The sequence below is a fragment of the Amphiura filiformis genome, chromosome 6 (genome assembly GCF_039555335.1).
Source record: "Amphiura filiformis chromosome 6, Afil_fr2py, whole genome shotgun sequence".
NCBI classification, from domain to species: domain Eukaryota; kingdom Metazoa; phylum Echinodermata; class Ophiuroidea; order Amphilepidida; family Amphiuridae; genus Amphiura; species Amphiura filiformis.
The window spans coordinates 7,342,930-7,362,714 of record NC_092633.1 but is presented as its reverse complement, the minus strand read 5'-3'; the positions used below and the strand labels follow the sequence as shown (position 1 = coordinate 7,362,714).

At 38.1% G+C, this 19,785-nt stretch overlaps 1 protein-coding gene across 2 annotated transcripts; it reads left to right on the top strand.

Moving 5' to 3' along the window:
* On the top strand, nucleotides 1–19,772 carry LOC140154903 (uncharacterized). Of its 2 annotated transcripts, none has more exons than XM_072177564.1 (5): nucleotides 1–2,128; nucleotides 3,084–3,195; nucleotides 3,900–4,184; nucleotides 17,542–17,820; nucleotides 18,119–19,772. In XM_072177564.1, exons 1-5 carry the CDS (start codon nucleotides 1,223–1,225, stop codon nucleotides 18,595–18,597), a joined length of 2,061 nt encoding a protein of 686 aa, XP_072033665.1. In that variant the 5' UTR covers nucleotides 1–1,222; the 3' UTR covers nucleotides 18,598–19,772. The 2 variants fall into 2 exon arrangements, with proteins under 2 accessions (XP_072033665.1, XP_072033664.1); XM_072177563.1 differs by lacking the exons at nucleotides 1–2,128; nucleotides 3,084–3,195; nucleotides 3,900–4,184 and adding exons at nucleotides 12,609–15,511; nucleotides 15,970–16,081; nucleotides 16,784–17,059.
* The last annotated feature ends 13 nt before the right edge of the window (nucleotides 19,773–19,785 follow it).

Genomic DNA, 19,785 nt, shown 5'->3' with positions numbered 1-19,785 from the left:
TCCAAACTTTGCGCTCGGAGTCGTGTCGTTCATTTTAACAATGCAAAGAGGACTAGTAAGTGTTTGCCAAATAAGAATGGGCCAGTTCGTCGTTTTAGGAACGACACTGCTATGTTACACTTCCGATAACAACACCAATTGGTTGTCCGATATAGACTTCGAACATTTTGTATGTACCGCTTTGGGTTGTGCATTAGGCGCGGGAGGGTTTTCGTATATTGCTACTTGGATAACCAAAGTTGACACATCGGTGTTAACGAGACGTTCGCTTGCTTGGGAAGATATAGCAATTGTCACGCTTCTTGTATTTAGCTTCACTTTGATTTTATCTATGTGCAATGATGACAGATTGATATTATTCATTGTGGCGTTCGGCGCTGGTTTGGGTGACGAAGTGGGTATAACTCTTGGGCAACGTGTTACAATATCCAAATATTTTATTTTTACAATCATGAAAAATCGTCCGATTTGGTCTGTGCCTGCAATTATATATGGTTGGATACTTGTTAAACTTTGCCACGACTCAATTCCACCTGAAAACAGTCAAGTTGTTGTAAACATTGTCTTTGGTGTGTTACCATTAGCTCTTGCGGAATGGTATAGAAACCACTTGCACGAGTATACATCAGCCGCTCTCAATGTTGCCCGCAAAACAGAAGAATCCACAACAGGAACCATGCCACTTAATCTCAGTCTCTGGGATTTTGCTGGACAAGACTTCTATTATAATACTCACCATACATTCATGTCGGCTCATGCAGTTTACATCATAGTATTCGATCTTGTCAAGTTCCAAATAGACCGCTGTAGTCAAACCAACAGAATTAATTTTTGGATGGATTCGGTAAGACAACATTCAAACTCCTCTATAATCTTAGTTGGCACGCATAGAGACTGCGTTGATGATCAAACGTTACACACAGCACAGTATCACTTGAAAGATTTATTTCAGTCATCCAATTTGGTATTTAATAAACACTCATGCTTCTTCGCAGTTGACAACACGAAATCGTCGCATGATGTTATTGATGACGTTGGTATCTTGCGTGAGAAAATCCATGAAGAGGCGTTGAAAGTCAAACATTTAGCTGAAGAATATCCGATAAAATGGCGAGAATTTAGCGAGTTCATCAAAGATTCACGTTCTACGTCTGCAGCTCATATGCCTTTCATTACGGTATCAGACCTTCTTTAAGTCGCCAACAAATACCATATCAAAGAAATGAAAGAGTTACTGAATATGCTAACATTTTTTCACGATAACGGGGATGTAATATATGATTCAGTAGATTGTGTATTGCGACAATTCGTGATATTGAATCCCCAGGTTATGATTGATATCATGCAAGCCCTAGTTGTTGTACCTGAATACCCTGACATGAAATTTCGCTCTGCCTGGCAACATTTTGAGCGCACAGGGTTTTTAGAACCTTCTCTTCTGGAACATATAATCTTATCTCGATTACCAGCGTCAAATGAAATCCAAGATGAACATCTAGAAGTTACTATTGGTATGTTACAAGCTAAAGATCTCATATGCAAGATAGAAGGTTGTAAACATGGTAAACAAAAGCAAACTCAAGACATGTATATGGTGCCATCAAAACTACCTAAAGGCCCGAACCTTTCGCAACTTTCTATAACGTGGAACAAATGTTATTTCATCAGTTTTGGCACACTTCTTCCCGATGCCGTGTTCTTCAGATTGATTTGTCGATGTGTATCATATTCCGATATCGTGTCTTGTGGGCCGGATCAGTGCATGATTTTCAAAGAAGGTGGACTCTTTACTCTGGGTCAAAATTTTCTATTCATGCTAAGAAAAAGGTACCAATGCAAGGAGCAGTGTGTTATTGAAGTATCGGTGAAAGCGGTCCACGCCGGCTGTTGTTTGGAAGTCTTGAAGTATTTGTGCCGAATTTTAGAAACATTGCGTTGTCGAGATTTCCGAAATCTTCGATTTGAGGCAGGACCCATATGTTGCTATGACGCACCTCATCAAGATTGTGAAGGGTCGGAAATGTTACACATTCTGGATTTAGTCTCAGAGATGGAAAGCCAGGAACCAATAACTTCTGTGCTCAGACAGTGTAATGGAAGGCCTGTGCATATCGACCTTGAAACCGTGGTATGTATTTTGATTGTCCATGCAAAATATCATAATTGAAAGTTTGGCAGCTTGCACGTGTGGAGTGGTGGGTATGTGGGGTACGTAGTGGTGTATGTGTATCAAGCTGTTTGAATACAGGTATAACGTAGCCCTACGTCAGATACTTTAAAAAGAAAGGTTACGATGTTCCTTGCGCATGTGCGCCTTACGGTGGGACTTTGACCAAGGCGATATATCGAACGTTCGTGCATCCGGCTTAAGGCCTAAAGCTGAATTTATACTCGATCGCCGAGCGATGCGATTAATCGCTTTTGAAAAAGCGATTTGCAATCGCCGAATTTTGCGATGCATCGCCCGTCGCTTTTGCATTTATACTTATCACGGCGATAGCGATTGCAGACGACAATTAAAATATTCTAAATACCACAAAATACATTTTTAAAACATGAGTTGCTGTCAATAATTATTGCTTTGAATTAATTTATCACCAAAAGTTAAAAATCGAGAAAGGTAAATTAATTAGCAAAATAATAGATCCAGTTGGTTGTATATGATTGGTTGACGCATTCACGTGTCAAGCGATATCGCTGGGAAGTTGAGATTTCTTCAACTTGCAAAAGCGACGTCGTTTTTGCCTCCGCGATTTGAATCGATTGATCGGCTTGACGCACTGGAAATGTAAGTAAACATTGAGCATGCGTGAAAATCGCTTTTCTGCAAAAGCGATTGAGTATAAATTCAGCTTAAGAACATCCCAATCTCTCGTATAAATGTAGGCAGAACTCTAGTTAAGACTTCCAATAACTTCCAGTCTGCCAATTACGAATATATATAGAGTAAAGGACATGATGACAGTAAGAAGGGAGCAAAAACAGAGCAAGGTGAGCTGGGCCAAAATTAATATACTAGCTTATCCGTGTGGTGATGGCTTGAAAATCTGACTGATATTAATTTGAACAATTTTATCATGCAGGATACACCATTTAGTTCAGATGAAAGCAGCGACGAGGATCTCCACGGAGACGTTCATGAACACAGAAACGTGATGGTTTCCGGAAATCGCTCTCATATCGCTCGACACAAAGGTACGATTAACATAAGATGGCAAATTAATGTAATAGACATGGGTGGGTAAAATTGTGCATAATGGTCAGTATAATAGTTCGACGTTTCTCCATTTGCGGTAAAATGTGCCGCAGCGATAAAACGCTGGAGGAGGAACAAATCTCCGAAGGAGGAAGAACAAATCTCCGAATAAAGCTAACTATTCGAGTGGACAATCGCAGAGCAGACCCGAAAACTCTGGAAACGTAAAAACTTTTGACTTTACAACTGGAAGGAATTGATGTCCCAATTTCGGCAATTCATTGTACCACTTTGCAGCTGGAATAACCTTCGCTTTCATGATGGATTATGTAATGAAGATATTTAATAAAATCCATAGGCATGATTTATTTAAACTGAATAACTTACATCACTCTGATCAGTGACATATATAATATATATGATTGTCAGTTCTCGAAGGTTTGGCGTAAAAGGCGTGGTGCATTATTTTTTGTTGCATGGAGTGCAGCCTATAGAAGTGTATCTTACTTACTGGCTAACGTTTTGTCCAAAACGGGCATGTCTCGAAATTCCACAAAGGTATGGCCCTCAGAGTGGTGTGTAGTTCTTTCATTACAAGAAAGTCCTGTTTTGATTGGTTACAGAATGTCACAAGACTCATCCCAACTAACCAGTTGACGTAACATTCCCTTGTTTCTGTGCTTATATTTGTTTGATTACACAGTGAAGGCTACTGACTCTGATTTCCTAGCTGCAATACAGATCCTTGGACATGACGAGTTGAAGAAGTTGTTTTACGCACTAGGCATGAAACAAAGAGATATAGAAATGGTTGATAAGTGCAACGCAACTCGCAGTGAAGATCTTTTAGCGATAGATATCCTTCAGAAGTGGCAGAAAGCAGATGGTCCAAAAGCAACACGACAAGCTGTACTTGATGCACTGAGATATTGTAACAATATTGAAGCTGAAGAGGAATTGACTTGTAAATGGAATAACAAACTTCAAGGTAATATAGAAGCACAAATTAATTGCATTCTCAGCCATCTTACCCCGTTGAACTTAATTGCAAAATTTCCTCCAAATTTGAACTTAATTGCACATTAGGACTTCACAGTTATTAACTTTGTCCTCTTATTTTGATTAGGTCTATAAGTAAAAATAATATTTGCACTATTTTTGTAATTTCCTTTAGATACGCTCTCAGGATCGGATTTTTTTCGACGTCGTAGAAATACTTCGACCGTATGATTTAATCAAGTTGTTAAATGCACTGCATGTCGACCAACACGAAATTCGGAAATTTAGTAAAGACATACTTGGCAATGGCGTCGAACTACAAGCAATAGAAGTGTTTCAGAGATGGAGGAAAGCAAAAGGTCCGAAAGCAACTCGGCAAGCCATAATAAATGGGTTGAGAAGATGTATCAACGCTGAAGCCGAAGAAGAACTGCTCGATTTATGGAATAAGAAAGGTAAAGAAATGTCCAACGCAACCTATTACGTCATCGTCGTGTGCATACTGGCGAATACCAGATTGATTCCTATCAATCTATACTACCCATTCTGTCCATTATGTCGCCCTCTATAGTTAGTACAAAGGGGTGGTTAAATTATAGTGATCTATGCGAATAGTCCTAATGAGAAAACCACAATAGTATATTCGTATTGGGAATACAGGTGTAGTCCGTGTAGACGAAGATCAAAGGTATAGTTAGTGCAGTAGTAGGCCTACTACTGTTTTGTAAACCAGTGCAATGACGCATATGAATTTTCTGGCTAAAGCGAAGGCATGCATTTATTTATGCTTATTCTATATAGTCAGTTCAATCGGTAAGGTGCTAGATTCTGTCGGTGCGTGACGGTTCAAGTTCGAGCCCCCGCAGTGTCATATTTCTGTTCTCCAGGAGAAATTGTGCAAGCTTAAAATTCCCATGGGCAATGAAATTAGGCTAATTGTCCCAGTCTACCCATACAAAATTTGGGAAGCTAATCCTGGCTGTGATGGTCATTATATGCATAGAATGATTAGAGTTCTGCGCCTGTATAGAGCTGCGTACCTGAATGTTGTTTTTAAATGGTTTATAACGTGTGACTTAGGCCAAAGTGGTCAGCGACTTTATGTAAATATATAATCGCTCTATATAAACCTGGTCGTTTTTTTTTTGTTTTGTTTTGTTTTATTTTTGTTTTTTGTTTTTAATGTGATTCAATAAAGAAGAATGTCAATAATATCACTTTATTCAAGAACACACTGTTTGTATTCTCTATCCACAGGAAGCCACAAAACACAATCAGAAAGATCCCCTGAGCTTGCAAGCGTAGACGTGTATATCTCTTTCAGTCTACAAGACGAAGGCTGGGTTTTGGAAAATCTTGTTCGCTTCCTCAGAGAAACACCACATTACCTGACGGTTTGCCGGAACCAATACGACATCACAACGTATACTACTGATCCCCGGCGTCATATCCGTCGAAGACGACAGAACGCGAAACAAATCGCTTCGTGTAAAGTTTTCATCGCTGTGAATAGTCGACATTATATCGCGGATCAGACAGGAAGACTCAAGTTTGAACGTGAGGTAGCCAGGCGTTGTAACGTCCCAATCATAGTTGTCAATTTGAATTCTACCCAGCATGTTGCAGATTTGTTTGATACGGAGAGTATTTCGTTTTCAAAGAAAGAAACAAGTTCCCAAGGAGAGTGTTTAGATTTGCTGTTAAATAAGATCAATCGGATTCTTGGTAACTAACTGAAGTAATCGTGAGATAAAAGTAACATGGACCATGATGACGCTAGTTGGACGATTTAGCATCTTATGGAAATGGCACCTTTTCTTGAGGAAGATGCTTCGGTTTACAGTTCTGTAACAAATCTGAAACAAAAGATGCAATCGTCATAAAACCGTGCATAATAAACAATTCCACTATTGGCATTTGACCTAATTGTTGTTGGGTTTTTTTTAATCTCATAATTTTGTGCTCATTTCGGGATAGCGGCATCATATCGCGTAGCTGCGCGACTGGTTCATAAGATCACCCAAGTGTACAATAAACCATATGTTTTTAATTTGTTTTCTTTAAAATGCCAAAAAGACATTTATGCAGATATTGTCTGTCTTAGAAAAAGAGCTGTCTGGAAGCATTTTAAACCTGCTATGAAAATGGTACTTGGTAACTAAACACAAAGAAAACTATTGTCACAATTTAGCAAGTGACAAAAAGTGGTTCGCTGTCTTTATTGTTAACTTTCAGCTCGAGGCAGAACTAAAAAGTTATTTCGTACAGATTCTCATGCTCTGAAAGACCATCAGACATAACAGTAAAAATTGGATTCTGGATCGCTGGTATAATGTTGTTAAATTAAAATACATTTTTATTACTGGTCATCTTAAATAGCCTTTGTAAGTAGGGATTTACTACAGGGACCCTTCGTAAATGTCTAGTAAAAGGGTATTCGTAACTTACCAACGGTTACTTACGTGAGTTAAGAAGGGTTAAAAGTTTAGTGAAATACACCCCTGGTCACATTTAATTGATGACGTATAATACGTGTGCGTTGTTATAGACAGACAAATTTGTCTGATTCGAATGAAAGTAGCGACGGGAATCTCGGTGAAGTCGTTCATGAACACTGAAACGTGATTGTTGGATTCATGAAACGATCTATATAGCAGGTCGACTGGCTAATGAGCCCCTATTTCTTCTGTGCTTCAACAAGGTCCTTTTTTAAATCAGTGAGTCGGCCTACCAAGATTATCATCTTGACAAGTTGAATGGTACTTTTGGGCTTCCATCAGTGTACCATATAACTATAACCTACAGTAATTACATCGCTGTTGAGGACGGAGAATTGATTCTCTCGGATCCCGAAATATGATCCAAAATACACAAGTGTTATTGACAATCTTAAATTCTCTCTCACTTGAAGTTTCACATTTGATAAGATCCGTGTCTTTTCGCCAGCCCATTCGCGGGCTGGTATATATTTCTGGGATCGGGTCTGTTTGCTCAAGAGATTATCTTTTATTGGTATTGGAATGACTTATTTTTTAAATTTTTGCGGTGGAATTTTAAAAAAATTATTGTAATTCGATTTGTCAGGAAAAGTAAGTATGTTTTGCCGTTTCAACGAATGAAAACGAGTGAGTATTACCAAAGTTATGTTTGAATTAATATGACTTTAAAAGTTTTAGGTATAGGCCTAAAATGTAACAATAATAGTTAATATACAGCATCATATGGTCAGCAGAAGAAAAGTATGTCATTTCAGTGTCTTTGACCCGGGGTCCTTGACCACTGAACAGCGTGATATCATGTTGATAACAGATCTAAGAATCAAAATCTTCATCATATGGACCATATTGATGTCAAAGTAATTATCTATCCTATCCTGTGTCGTTTTATGGATAAAAATGACTCAAAATGCTATTGATGAAATAGTTGCTATCATAAACATCAGTTTTGCCTTTTCAACGGAAAAATCCGATGCAAAATAAAGTTTTTAGGGCCTAGCTATAATATGGGCATAATTTATGCATGTAGGCCTATAGTATTGAACAATGTACCCATTTGACATGCACTTATAGATAAATAAATTGTCTTACTTTATTAATTTAATAACTTCTATGTTATAAATAAAATGACACATAACGTAAGTGAAGCTACTGTCTATCTTTTTTATTTGATTCATAAACTTACAGTCAAAACACACAAGAGTGAAGATTGCAGTGAGTAATCACTAATCAGTCCTTTATAAATGTTCTTGCCACCATCTATCCACTCCCTTTACCGACATTTAATTGACATTGTTATTCATGAGGATTTACTTTGATCAATACTCTGCGTTAAATAGGTGATTGGTATTGTACTCCATGCATTTGCATGTCTTCTGGAGCGTGTCTGAAGGATGATTTGAACTAATGACCTTACATGAAAGCACCGTATAGGATTTTCTCTGGTGACGTGATCATCGGTCATTGATGGCCTACATCTTTTTCTTCCATTTTGCCCAATTTTCCCGAACTTTGATGACTTTTTCTCAGAGTTGGCAGTCTTTGGCACTGAAACGAGTTAGCTAGTTACAATTATACACATATAAACTATTAAATTAAACAGATTTTGTGTGCCGGACTCAACCGGAACATTGTGCATTATTTAAGAACATTTTACATACATTTTTCATCGAAAAAGTCACCAAAATCTTACCTTATTTGCTAAAGCTGAAACTCGGCAAAAAAACGGCCGATTTTGACGACCTTTTCGATGTTTTAAAGGACATTTTCTACACAATACGATCAAGAAAACAGTTTGACTGTAGATCCCAAAACAAAGCTACTATACATGTTCAGAGCATCAGTGAAATTCCAGAATCTTACTTCCGGGTAGCGTTTGTTTGTTCGTGGATGAGTTTGTTATAGTTTTTTTCCAGTAATGATTTCGCCAAGCATCGATCGCGGTAAATGGATCATACATGAAACGAGGTACCATTGATAGCTTTTCTTTTCATGCGTCAATAGATAATCGGATTAAAACTTGGCCGATCGAAGTCGTTGTGGTTCCTTCTCATCTCTTTCTTCCATGATCTATCATATAGTAAACTATACATTGCGAATTAATATCAAATTATTTTAAAATAAAAAATGTACATGTAAGGTGAGTTTATATTATGTTATATGGCGAATTAAAGGAGTATTTCGTGATCCTAGCATCCTCTTTTTATGACATTTTTCAGTAGATATCCACAAAAAAAGCTTATTCTAAAAATTTCAGTTGATTCAGATTTTGCCTTTACGAGTTATGCATGGTTATGTGTAGACAATGTGTTGCAATTTTGTTCTGGTATACCAGAACGAAATTCAAATTTCACGATTACTTTGCTAAACGAATTAATCTGCAAGAAATATTTTGTACATAAACATTATGTAGTCAGAGGTCTCCAGTGATATAAAAATCTCAACTTTTTTTGAGAAAAGTCGGGGGATGATGCTGTGGATCACGAAATGCCCTTTTAACTAAACCTGCAGTCAGTGCAGTGTAGTATTTGTGACGTGGTATATCGAAAGCAGACACTTTTGGGCAGGATCGTAAATGGAGAAATAGCCAAAAATCTACCCGGGGTGATTTTTTCACGATTTGGGTTTATGATGTTATTAATGTTTAAAATATTGTCTGATCGTTTCAGACCGGAATATAACTGGCATCTTGTATTTTTGAGACATTTTTCAAGGTAATTCCTACTCTCAACATTGTCAATAATATTTTTAAAGGTAGCTTATCTATTATTAATATTAAAGGCCCATTCAGTGATTTGCTCATCCGGACGATCGTAAAAATCATCAAAATTTTGGTAACGTACCTTTGTTATTACATAGATGTGCTAAGTCTGCGAATGGTTCAGCCGAAAGCCGTGTAGGCCTATTTAAGACAAAATAAGACATTTTACACGAATCTGTATTTTTAGATACTGACAGTATCTAAAATTAGCTACAAGTATTTGAATGGCGGGGCTTGAACTTCGTCAGTACTGCTGTTTTCTTCATTTGTTGCCAAATTTGGCATTTCAAAAATACCAAATGACAATTTGAATGACTTAGGCCTATCCTTCTCTTTTAAGCAATTTATAAACAATTTTAATTTTTTTACTCTTGCGCTGGGATCACTGAATGGGTCTTTAAGAAATGTGGCGTATCATGTCAAAAACAGACATCTTTTGGACAGCTTATAAATTTGGAGGCTTTCACATAAAGAGCTATTTTGCTCCACAACGCCGTTTTCCCCAATAAAATCGGACATTCCTATAAGCGAAGATATTGAGTTCGTAAGTTATGGTATTAAAACATTGGAAATTGAAATATCGTGGGTAAAAAGCTGAAAAGACAAATAAAACCAGAACAGAACAATTTAGAGAACAATAATGAATTAATAATAATGAACAATAATGAAATGAGAGTTGACAGGAGATTAGGAGTTAATGTTTTCTGCAGTTTCAGTGTACATCTTCTCACCGTTGATGGTTTGGTGGACTGTCATGTAACATGGATGTAGTAAGCCGTGATCCTAAAAATGCCTTTCACGTTGACCAAAACTAATTACAAGACCTCTTCTACATTGAGGCTGGCTTTCCCTTTTAAAGGGAATTTTTATTAATAATGGTTTCAATCCGTATTTGTCAGACTGCCGAACTAAAACCTGCAATGGTTTTTCTATGCCATAAATATGGGAGAAGATGCAAAATATTAGTTCTCTTATCATATTTCTGTTTTTTCCAACATTTTATTCAAACATTTAAGTTCATTAAAATATTTATTGAACAACCATTTACCTCTCATCGATTGTCAAGTATTTTTATTAGGATTGTGTGCAGGGATTTGTTGGTGAGGGGTGTGTGAGGGTGTGGTAAGGGTTTGTCTGTGGTGGGTGGGTGTAGGCCCGGGTGTAGGGGAGGAGAGAGAGAAAATATGTTCGTATATATTTACAGTGCGGAAAAGAATTAACACCCTGTATATCCTACACAAAGACAGATATGTCATAATTGGAACATGCAGCCAATTATAGCTGAATCTTTTAGCTCGAATTTAAGACATCATTCGTTAAAATCGTTTAAGAAATAAAGACGCGACGATCCAAAAACCCACAGAAGATGCAAATTCAAAAGTTGCCGTTTGTTCCACTGTATGCCCTATTGATTTGTACACTGGCGCCGTGCTTTCCATTGAATAAAACTAGCGCCGTGTTTTCATTGATTAGAACACAAAAGTGCAACTTTTGATTTCGTTTCTTCCTTGGGGTTTAGATCACCGTTTCTCAAAAGACCTAGAATTTGTAGGTCTTTTGGAAAATTCATATACTTCTTCAATACAAAAGGTCAAAATGCTCATATGATGATCGGCTTTTCCGCCCAGCTACATTAACTTAAATACAGGGTTTCCCAACAAAAACAGAATCCTCAATGCACAACTCTTTTGCAAACCAATTTTCGATCGGCTCACAACTTTTGAAGATATACCCTTTTTAAGAAATGTACCCGTTTTTCACTATGTTGGGATGGTCCATGCTGTGGAGTGACCTGCAAGATCACCAGACCACACACCACTTGATTTCTTCCTAAATCCAAAGCGACGTCTATGAGCGAGGACCACCATCTACGCTCCAAGATCTTCTGCATTCGTAAGTATGGTACGCAACGCAATTGATGCAATCGAGGACCAGGGCTGAAACTTGTATTCGTCAAGGAGGCAAACAGGTAGAGTGCAGCAGCACAGTAAACACACTACAGACGAACCAAAGACAAACCAAACAGCCCTTTTCAGGGCTACCTTTAACCCAAAAATGAGAAGCCCATGGCCGTTTCAAAAACGAATGCGGAATTTGGTTGGTTTTTCTTAAGGGTTTTTTTTTTCAGATTTAATAAAGCTTAATTTATTTTGAATTAAGATGTCATTTCGAGTGTTCAAAAGTACACAGCATAAAATTGTGGTTGATTTACACATTTGAAGTACAAATATCAATTGTTTTATACCTAAACAATGCTAATATCAATAAAGTAACTTTCTTCAAAATATCTCTCAGAATTTCATGAATTTACGGCAAAAAATAAAATAAAATAAAATAAATGAAGTTGCCGTTTCAGCTGACATGAACGCACTAAGAAAAACGAACGCGCGCGGCGGCTTTGAGACATAGATTTATTTAGCCTTAACAAAATCCATCGCCCATAACACCACCGGTAAATCCCATTCCCTAAATAAAGTTGTTATCTTATAAAATTATCATTAGGGAATGTTTGATATTCATGCATGGTATGTGTACTCCGGTACACAGAGTAAAAACCGGGTACATTTCTCAAAAAGAGCATATCTTCAAAAGTTGTAAGTCGATTGAGATATGTTTTTCGGTTTATTAAAACTAACAAACCAAAATATTTGCTTCCCCCTGGCTGGCCACCCCCCGCTCATAATTATTGAACAGCCCCTAATGGACTTCGGAATTTTAAAGAACACATAATCGGAAATTCAATCACAACGGGAATCACAATAACAGTTTTACTGTGTATACTAGTCGTAATACGTCATCGTAATTTTGTTTGCCTTGCCGACAGTTCACGTTGCGTCGATGTATTTACAGTGACCCATTCAAACAAAATGAGGATAATGTTGTAGCGAAAAGTCAGTTTTCAGATTTTTGAATTCGATTTTGATTTTCATTAATTTGATGTAGGCCTAAATTGCATCAAAATATGGCATAAGAAAGCCAATTTGTAGTTAAACATATAACACTCAATATATGACACCCGGAAATGACAAACATTTGAATAGTGAAAAAAATAGCGAAATTGTCCCCGGAAATTGTCCTTATTTTGCGCGATTGGGTCCCATTATAAACATGTATGACTCATTAAATAAATACATGATTCGGTTTTCATATCCGCTTTTAGGAATGATTTAAATTTTTCAGTTGCTGCTCATTTTTGCTCATGTATTATTATATGTTGTGTTAGCATGATGTTTTCTTTGGTCAATGGCTGGTTTGGGTTTCACTTACACGGCTCACAGATTATTTCCGACACGAAAAAGCCGTTATTCTTTCTAGCTACGGTGTACTCAACGAACGGACTGTCGAACTCATAACAAAATGGAGTCCGTCAAATTCGTGAATCAAACACCAACAAACAAAGTCAACGAGCTCTACCACGAAGCACGATCAACGGGCTGTGCGCCTGGAAACTATTGCAAAGTCCAGATTCTTGGAGACGAACGAGCTGGAAAAACTAGTCTATGGAAGAAACTAATGGGCAAAAAGTTCGACCCGCAAGAGCCATCGACATTCGGAATTGACACCCAAATGTGCCGCGTAAAAGAGGTCGATAAAAGCTGGCAGGAACGTGAATACGAAAAGGGTAGTGAAGTCGCAGATTGTATAATTTGGCGATTTAAAAATAAACATAGGAGCGAACATAAAAATCAAAAGAAAGAAGAGGCCATTAAACCAGATTATATGCTACATCTACTTTTTGGATTCTGTATTCTTGTTCTTTTGCTTGGTTTTCCAGATTTTATCCGTCTTGTAGGGTGGAGTAATTGCATGAAACTTGCCGTTTTTATCGCCTTCGTCGCTCTCATTTGGACTAAAAACGTACAAATGTATTTAACTGTTAAAAATGTCGCGGACGCCATTTTCACCGTGAATTTGATTGGCGGCATGTTATTCACCAAAAATCACATAGTGCCAAACTTTGCGCTGGGAGTTGTCTCGTTCATTTTGACGATGCAAAGAGGATTGGTAAGTGTTTGTCAAATTAGAATGGGAGCGAGCGTCGTTTTAGGAACGACACTGCTATGTTATACTTCCGATAACAGCTCTAACTGGTTGTCCGAGATCGACTTCGAGCATTGTGTATGTTTCGCCGTAGGTTTTTCAATTGGCTCGGGTGTTTTTCCGTATCTTGCTACTTGGATAGCTAAAGTTGACACATCTGTGTTTACGAGACGTTCACTTGCTTGGGAAGATTTAGGAATTGTCACACTTCTTGTATTCTCCTTTACTTTGATTTTATATATGTGCAATAATGACAAATTGACATTATTCATTATGGCGTTCGGCTCTGGTTTGGGTGACGAAGTGGGAATTACTCTGGGACAACGTGTTACGATATCCACATTTATTATTTCGACAATGGAAAATCGTCAACTATGGTCAATGCCTGCAATTATATATGGTTGGATACTTGTTAAACTTTGCCATGACTCAATTTCACCAGAAAACAGTGAAGTTGTTGTAAACATTGTCTTCGGCGTGTTGCCGTTAGCTCTTGCGGAATGGTATAGAAACCACTTGCACGAGTATACATCAGCCGCTCTTAATGTTGCCCGCAAAACAGAAGAAACCACAACAGGAACCATGCCACTTAATCTCAGTCTCTGGGATTTTGCTGGACAAGACTTCTATTATAATACTCACCATACATTCATGTCGGCTCATGCGGTTTACATCATAGTATTCGATCTTGTCAAGTTCCAAATAGACCGTTGTAGACAAACCAACAGAATTCATTTTTGGATGGATTCGGTAAGACAACATTCAAACTCATCTATATTCTTAGTTGGCACGCATAGAGACTGCGTTGATGGTCAAGCTTTACAAACAGTAGAGTGTCACCTAAAAGATTTGTTTCCAACATCAAATTTAGTATTCAATAAACACTCATGCTTCTTTGCAGTTGATAACACGAAATCATCTGATGAAATGAATGATGACGTTGGCATCTTGCGTGAGAAAATTCATGAAGAGGCGTTGAAAGTCAAACATTTATCTGAAGAATATCCGATAAAATGGCGAGAATTTAGCGAATTCATCAAAGATTCTACGTTTGCAGCTCATATGCCCTTCATTACGGTATCAGAGCTTCTTCAAGTCGTCAACAAATACCATATCAAAGAAATGAAAGAGTTGCTGAATATGCTAACATTTTATCACGATAACGGGGATGTAATATATGACTCCGTGGATTGTGTATTGCGACAATTCGTTATCTTAAATCCCCAGGTTATGATTGATATCATGCAAGCCCTAGTTGTTGTACCTGAATACCCTGACATGAAATTTCGCTCTGCCTGGCAACATTTTGAGCGCACAGGGTTTTTAGAGCCTTCTCTTCTGGAACATATAATCTTATCTCGATTACCAGCGTCAAATGAAATCCAAGATGAACATCTAGAAGTTACTATTGGTATGTTACAAGCTAAGGATCTCATATGCAAGATAGAAGGCTGTAAACAAAAGCAAACTCAAGATATGTATATAGTGCCATCAAAACTGCCTAAAGGCCCGGACCTTTCGCAAATTACTATAACGTGGAACAAATGTTATTTCATCAGTTTTGGCACACTTCTTCCCGATGCCGTGTTCTTCAGATTGATTTGTCGATGTGTATCATATTCCGATATAGTGTCTTGTGGGCCGGATCAGTGTATGATTTTCAAAGAAGGTGGACTCTTTACTCTGGGTCAAAATTTCCTATTCATGCTACGAAAAAGGTACCCATGCAAGGAGCAATGCGTTATTGAAGTATCGGTGAAAGCGGTCCACGCCGGCTGTTGTTTGGAAGTCTTGAAGTATTTGTGCCGAATTTTAGAAACATTGCGTTGTCGAGATTTCCGAAATCTTCGATTTGAGGCAGGACCCATATGTTGCTACGACGCACCTCATCAAGATTGTGAAGGGTCGGAAATGTTACACATTCTGGATTTAGTCTCAGAGATGGAAAGCCAGGAACCAAAAACTTCTGTGCTCAGACAGTGTAATGGAAGGCCTGTGCATATCGACCTTGAAAACGTGGTATGTATTTTGATTGTTCATGCAAAATATCATAATTGAAAGTTTGGCAGCTTGCACGTGTGGAGTGGTGGGTATGTGGGGTACGTAGTGGTGCATGTGTATCAAGCTGTTTGAATACAGGTATAACGTAGCCCTACGTCAGATACTTTAAAAAGAAAGATTACGATGTTCCTTGCGCATGTGCGCCTTACGGTGGGACTTTGACCAAGGCGATATATCGAACGTTCGTGCATCCGGCTTAAGGCCTAAGAACATCCCAATCTCTCGTATAAATGTAGGCAGAACTCTAGTTACGAATATATATTACGAATATATATAGAGTGAAGGACATGATGACAGTAAGAAGGGAGCAAAAACAGAGCAAGGTGAGCTGGGCCAAAAATTAATATACTAGCTTATCCGTGTGGTGATGGCTTGAAAATCTGACTGATATTAATTTGAACAATTTTATCATGCAGGATACACCATTTAGTTCAGATGAAAGCAGCGACGAGGATCTCCAAGGAGACGTTCATGAACACAGAAACGTGATGGTTTCCGGAAATCGCTCTCATATCGCTCGACACAAAGGTACGATTAACATAAGATGGCAAATTTATGTAATAGACATGGGTGGGTAAAATTTTGCATAATGGTCAGTATAATAGTTCGACGTTTCTCCATTTGCGGTAAAATGTGCCGCAGCGATAAAACGCTGGAGGAGGAACAAATCTCCGAAGGAGGAAGAACAAATCTCCGAATAAAGCTAACTATTCGAGTGGACAATCGCAGAGCAGACACGAAAACTCTGGAAACGTAAAAACTTTTCACTTTACAACTGGAAGGAATTGATGTCCCAATTTCGACAATTCAATGTACCACTTTGCAGCTGGAATAACCTTCGCTTTCATGATGGATTATGTAATGAAGATATTTAATAAAATCCATAGGCATGATTTATTTAAACTGAATAACTTACATCACTCTGATCAGTGACATATATAATATATATGATTGTCAGTTCTCGAAGGTTTGGCGTAAAAGGCGTAGTGCACTATTTTTGTTGCATGGAGTGCAGCCTATATAGAAGTGTATACTTACTGGCTAACGTTTTGTCCAAAACGGGCATGTCTCGAAATTCCACAAAGGTATGGCCCTCAGAGTGGTGTGTAGTTCTTTCATTACAAGAAAGTCCTGTTTTGATTGGTTACAGAATGTCACAAGACTCATCCCAACTAACCAGTTGACGTAACATTCCCTTGTTTCTGTGCTTATATTTGTTTGATTACACAGTGAAGGCTACTGACTCTGATTTCCTAGCTGCAATACAGATCCTTGGACATGACGAGTTGAAGAAGTTGTTTTACGCACTAGGCATGAAACAAAGAGATATAGAAATGGTTGATAAGTGCAACAGTGAGGATCTTTTAGCGATAGATATCCTTCAGAAGTGGCAGAAAGCAGATAGTTCAAAGGCAACACGACAAGCTGTACTTGATGCACTGAGATATTGCGAAAATATTGAAGCTGAAGAGGAATTGAGTTGTAAATGGAGTAACAAACTCCAAGGTAATTGAGAAGTACAAATTAGTTGCATTCCGAAAATTCTTACACCGATTTTTTCCCTCCAAATTTGTACTTAATTGCAAATTTTAGTCTATACGTGCGTTCATGTTAGGAGAGCGGGAGAGAGACAAGAAGTTAGAGAGGGAGAATAAATAAACAGTCCGTAGATGTATATCAATTATTTATTGTCAGTTCGCAGGTGGCATTTTGCACGGTAGTCCGGCGCGCAGAAAGTCTTTAGTAGTACCTGGTATGTGTATAATTATGTTGGGGTTCACTGGGAGGGGTGTGTAGTAGGAGTTTGTGGTTTGGATGGGGTGGATGTGGGGTAAAAGAGAGAGATAAGAATATAAATGTACTTATACTAACTTTTTATTGTCAGCTTTGCACGATGACTAGGCAAGTCTACATTAACTTTGTCCTCATTCTTTGATTAGGTCTATAAGTAAAAATAGTATTTGCACTATTTTTGTAATTTCATTTAGATACACTCTCAGGATCGGATTTTTTCGACGTCGTAGAAATGCTTCGAACGTACGATTTAATCAAGTTGTTAAATGCACTGCATGTCGACCAACACGAGATTCGGAAATTTAGTAAAGACATACTTGGCAATGGAGTCGAACTACGAGCAATGGAAGTGTTTCAGAGATGGAGGAAAACAAAAGGTCCGAAAGCGACTCGGCAAGCCATAATAAATGGGTTGAGAAGATGTAACAACGCTGAAGCCGAAGAAGAACTGCTGGATTTATGGAACAAGAAAGGTAAAGGAATATCCAACGCAACCTATTACGTAATCGTCGTCGGTTTTGCATACTGCCGAATATGAGATTGATTACTATAAATCTATACTACCCATTCTGTCCATTATGTCGCCCTCTATAGTTAACAAAGGGACAGTTTGTAGTGATCCCCGGAGTGATACTGAAAAACCACAACAGTGCATTCGTATTGGGGATATAGGTGTAGTCCGTGATGTAGACTAAGATCAAAGGTATAAAGTTACTAGCAGTACCGGTAGTACCTTTTTAAGAACACACTGTATGTATTTTCTATCCACAGGAAGCCACAAACCACAATCAGAAACATCCTCAGAGCTTGCAAGTGTCGACGTGTATATATCTTTCAGTCTACAAGACGAAGGCTGGGTTTTGGAAACTCTTGTTCGTTTCCTCAGAGAAACACCACATTACCTGACGATTTGCCGGAACCAATACGACGTCACAACCTATACTACTGATCCCCGGCGTCATATCCGCGGAAGACAACAGAACTCGAAACAAATCGCTTCGTGTAAAGTTTTCATCGCTGTGAACAGCCGACATTATATCGCGGATCAGACGGGAAGACTCAAGTTTGAACGTGAGGTAGCCAGGCGTTGTAACGTCCCAATAATAGTTGTCAATTTGAATTCTACCCAGCATGTTGCAGATTTGTTTGATACGGAAAGTATTTCGTTTTCAAAGAAAGAAACAAGTTCCCAAGGAGAGTGTTTAGATTTGCTGTTAAGTAAGATCAATCCGATTCTTGGTAACTATTAACTGAAGAAATCATGTTATGAAAAGGGCACCGTTTATGAAGAAGGTGGTTCGCTTTCAGTTTCTTCGTCCAATTTGTGAAACTGTTGTTGTCTAATTTGAATGCGCTTATGGAAAAATGCAACGGTAGCCAATGGTAGCCATGAATTAAAATTATTTTAAAAAACACCACATAGGCCCAGACCAAAAATTCTAATACACATAAAACATACTTTTAAAATTAGAAGTAGATAAGGTAATTCATAAAACAGGTAAAACAAATGCATGACATCTTGAAATTCCACCTCTTGCCATTTCATTTCATTTTTATTTCATCTTTGTGCAATAAGCCATTGGTGTTATTTATGCAAAGTTTTTCACTCAAGATTTCATTTACCCGGCTGGGTCACATTGAATACATTTAAGAGATTTATACGTGTTGGTAGTATCGACAGCCGATCATTTCACACAAACCATGATTTGACATTGTGCAGGTCGACTGGCTGATGATTCACCATTTCGTCTGGGCGTTGAAAATGTCCTTTTTGAAAACACATCAGTCAGCGGGCGCAGCAATTCCACCGCTGATGATGATGAGAATTATTTCTCTCAGATCCCGGATTCGGATCCACAGTGCGCAAGTGTTATTGGCCAATCTTGAATTCTCTTTCATTTGAAGTTTCACATTTTATAATCCGCAATAGGCCTAAGGCGACAAAAAAGTGTTTAACGGGCCCGACCCAGATTAGCGTTTTGTGAGATTTTTTTTTTTTTGTTATTTTTAATTTATTGATTTCAACTGAAATGTTTTGAAATTATAAATTGAGAACATTTTTCAAATTATTTTTGCAAACATCATCAAATTTTTCCCAGATTTTTCAAGTTTGTGTTGATGTTTTAGGGTCATTACGTCCGCCCGTAAAACAGGGGTTTTTTTCGTGGCCTAATCAAGTGATTGTTTCTTCGCCGCCGAGCTGAATTTATACTGACTCGATCGCTTTTGTAGAAAACCGAATTGCACTCATACTTAGGGTCGTTGTTTCTTATGGTCTACACAATCTGGTTTTCTGCCGTGCCCGTGCTCAATACTGGCCAATGTTTTTCAATGCTAGGCTATATCACACACCAATTCAAAATGGACAATGCCAATGTCTGAAGGGATTTCATGATGTTTTTAATGTATAGGGCTATGCTATTAATAGCATCGGACCG

Excerpts from the sequence above, each read along its gene's own strand:
- LOC140154903 (XM_072177563.1), top strand. The coding sequence starts at position 12,809 with ATGGAGTCCGTCAAATTCGTGAATCAAACACCAACAAACAAAGTCAAC. Across the intron at positions 15,512-15,969 it reads ATATCGACCTTGAAAACGTG|GATACACCATTTAGTTCAGA; the intron begins GTATGTATTTTG and ends TTTATCATGCAG. Across the intron at positions 17,821-18,118 it reads GGATTTATGGAACAAGAAAG|GAAGCCACAAACCACAATCA; the intron begins GTAAAGGAATAT and ends TTCTATCCACAG.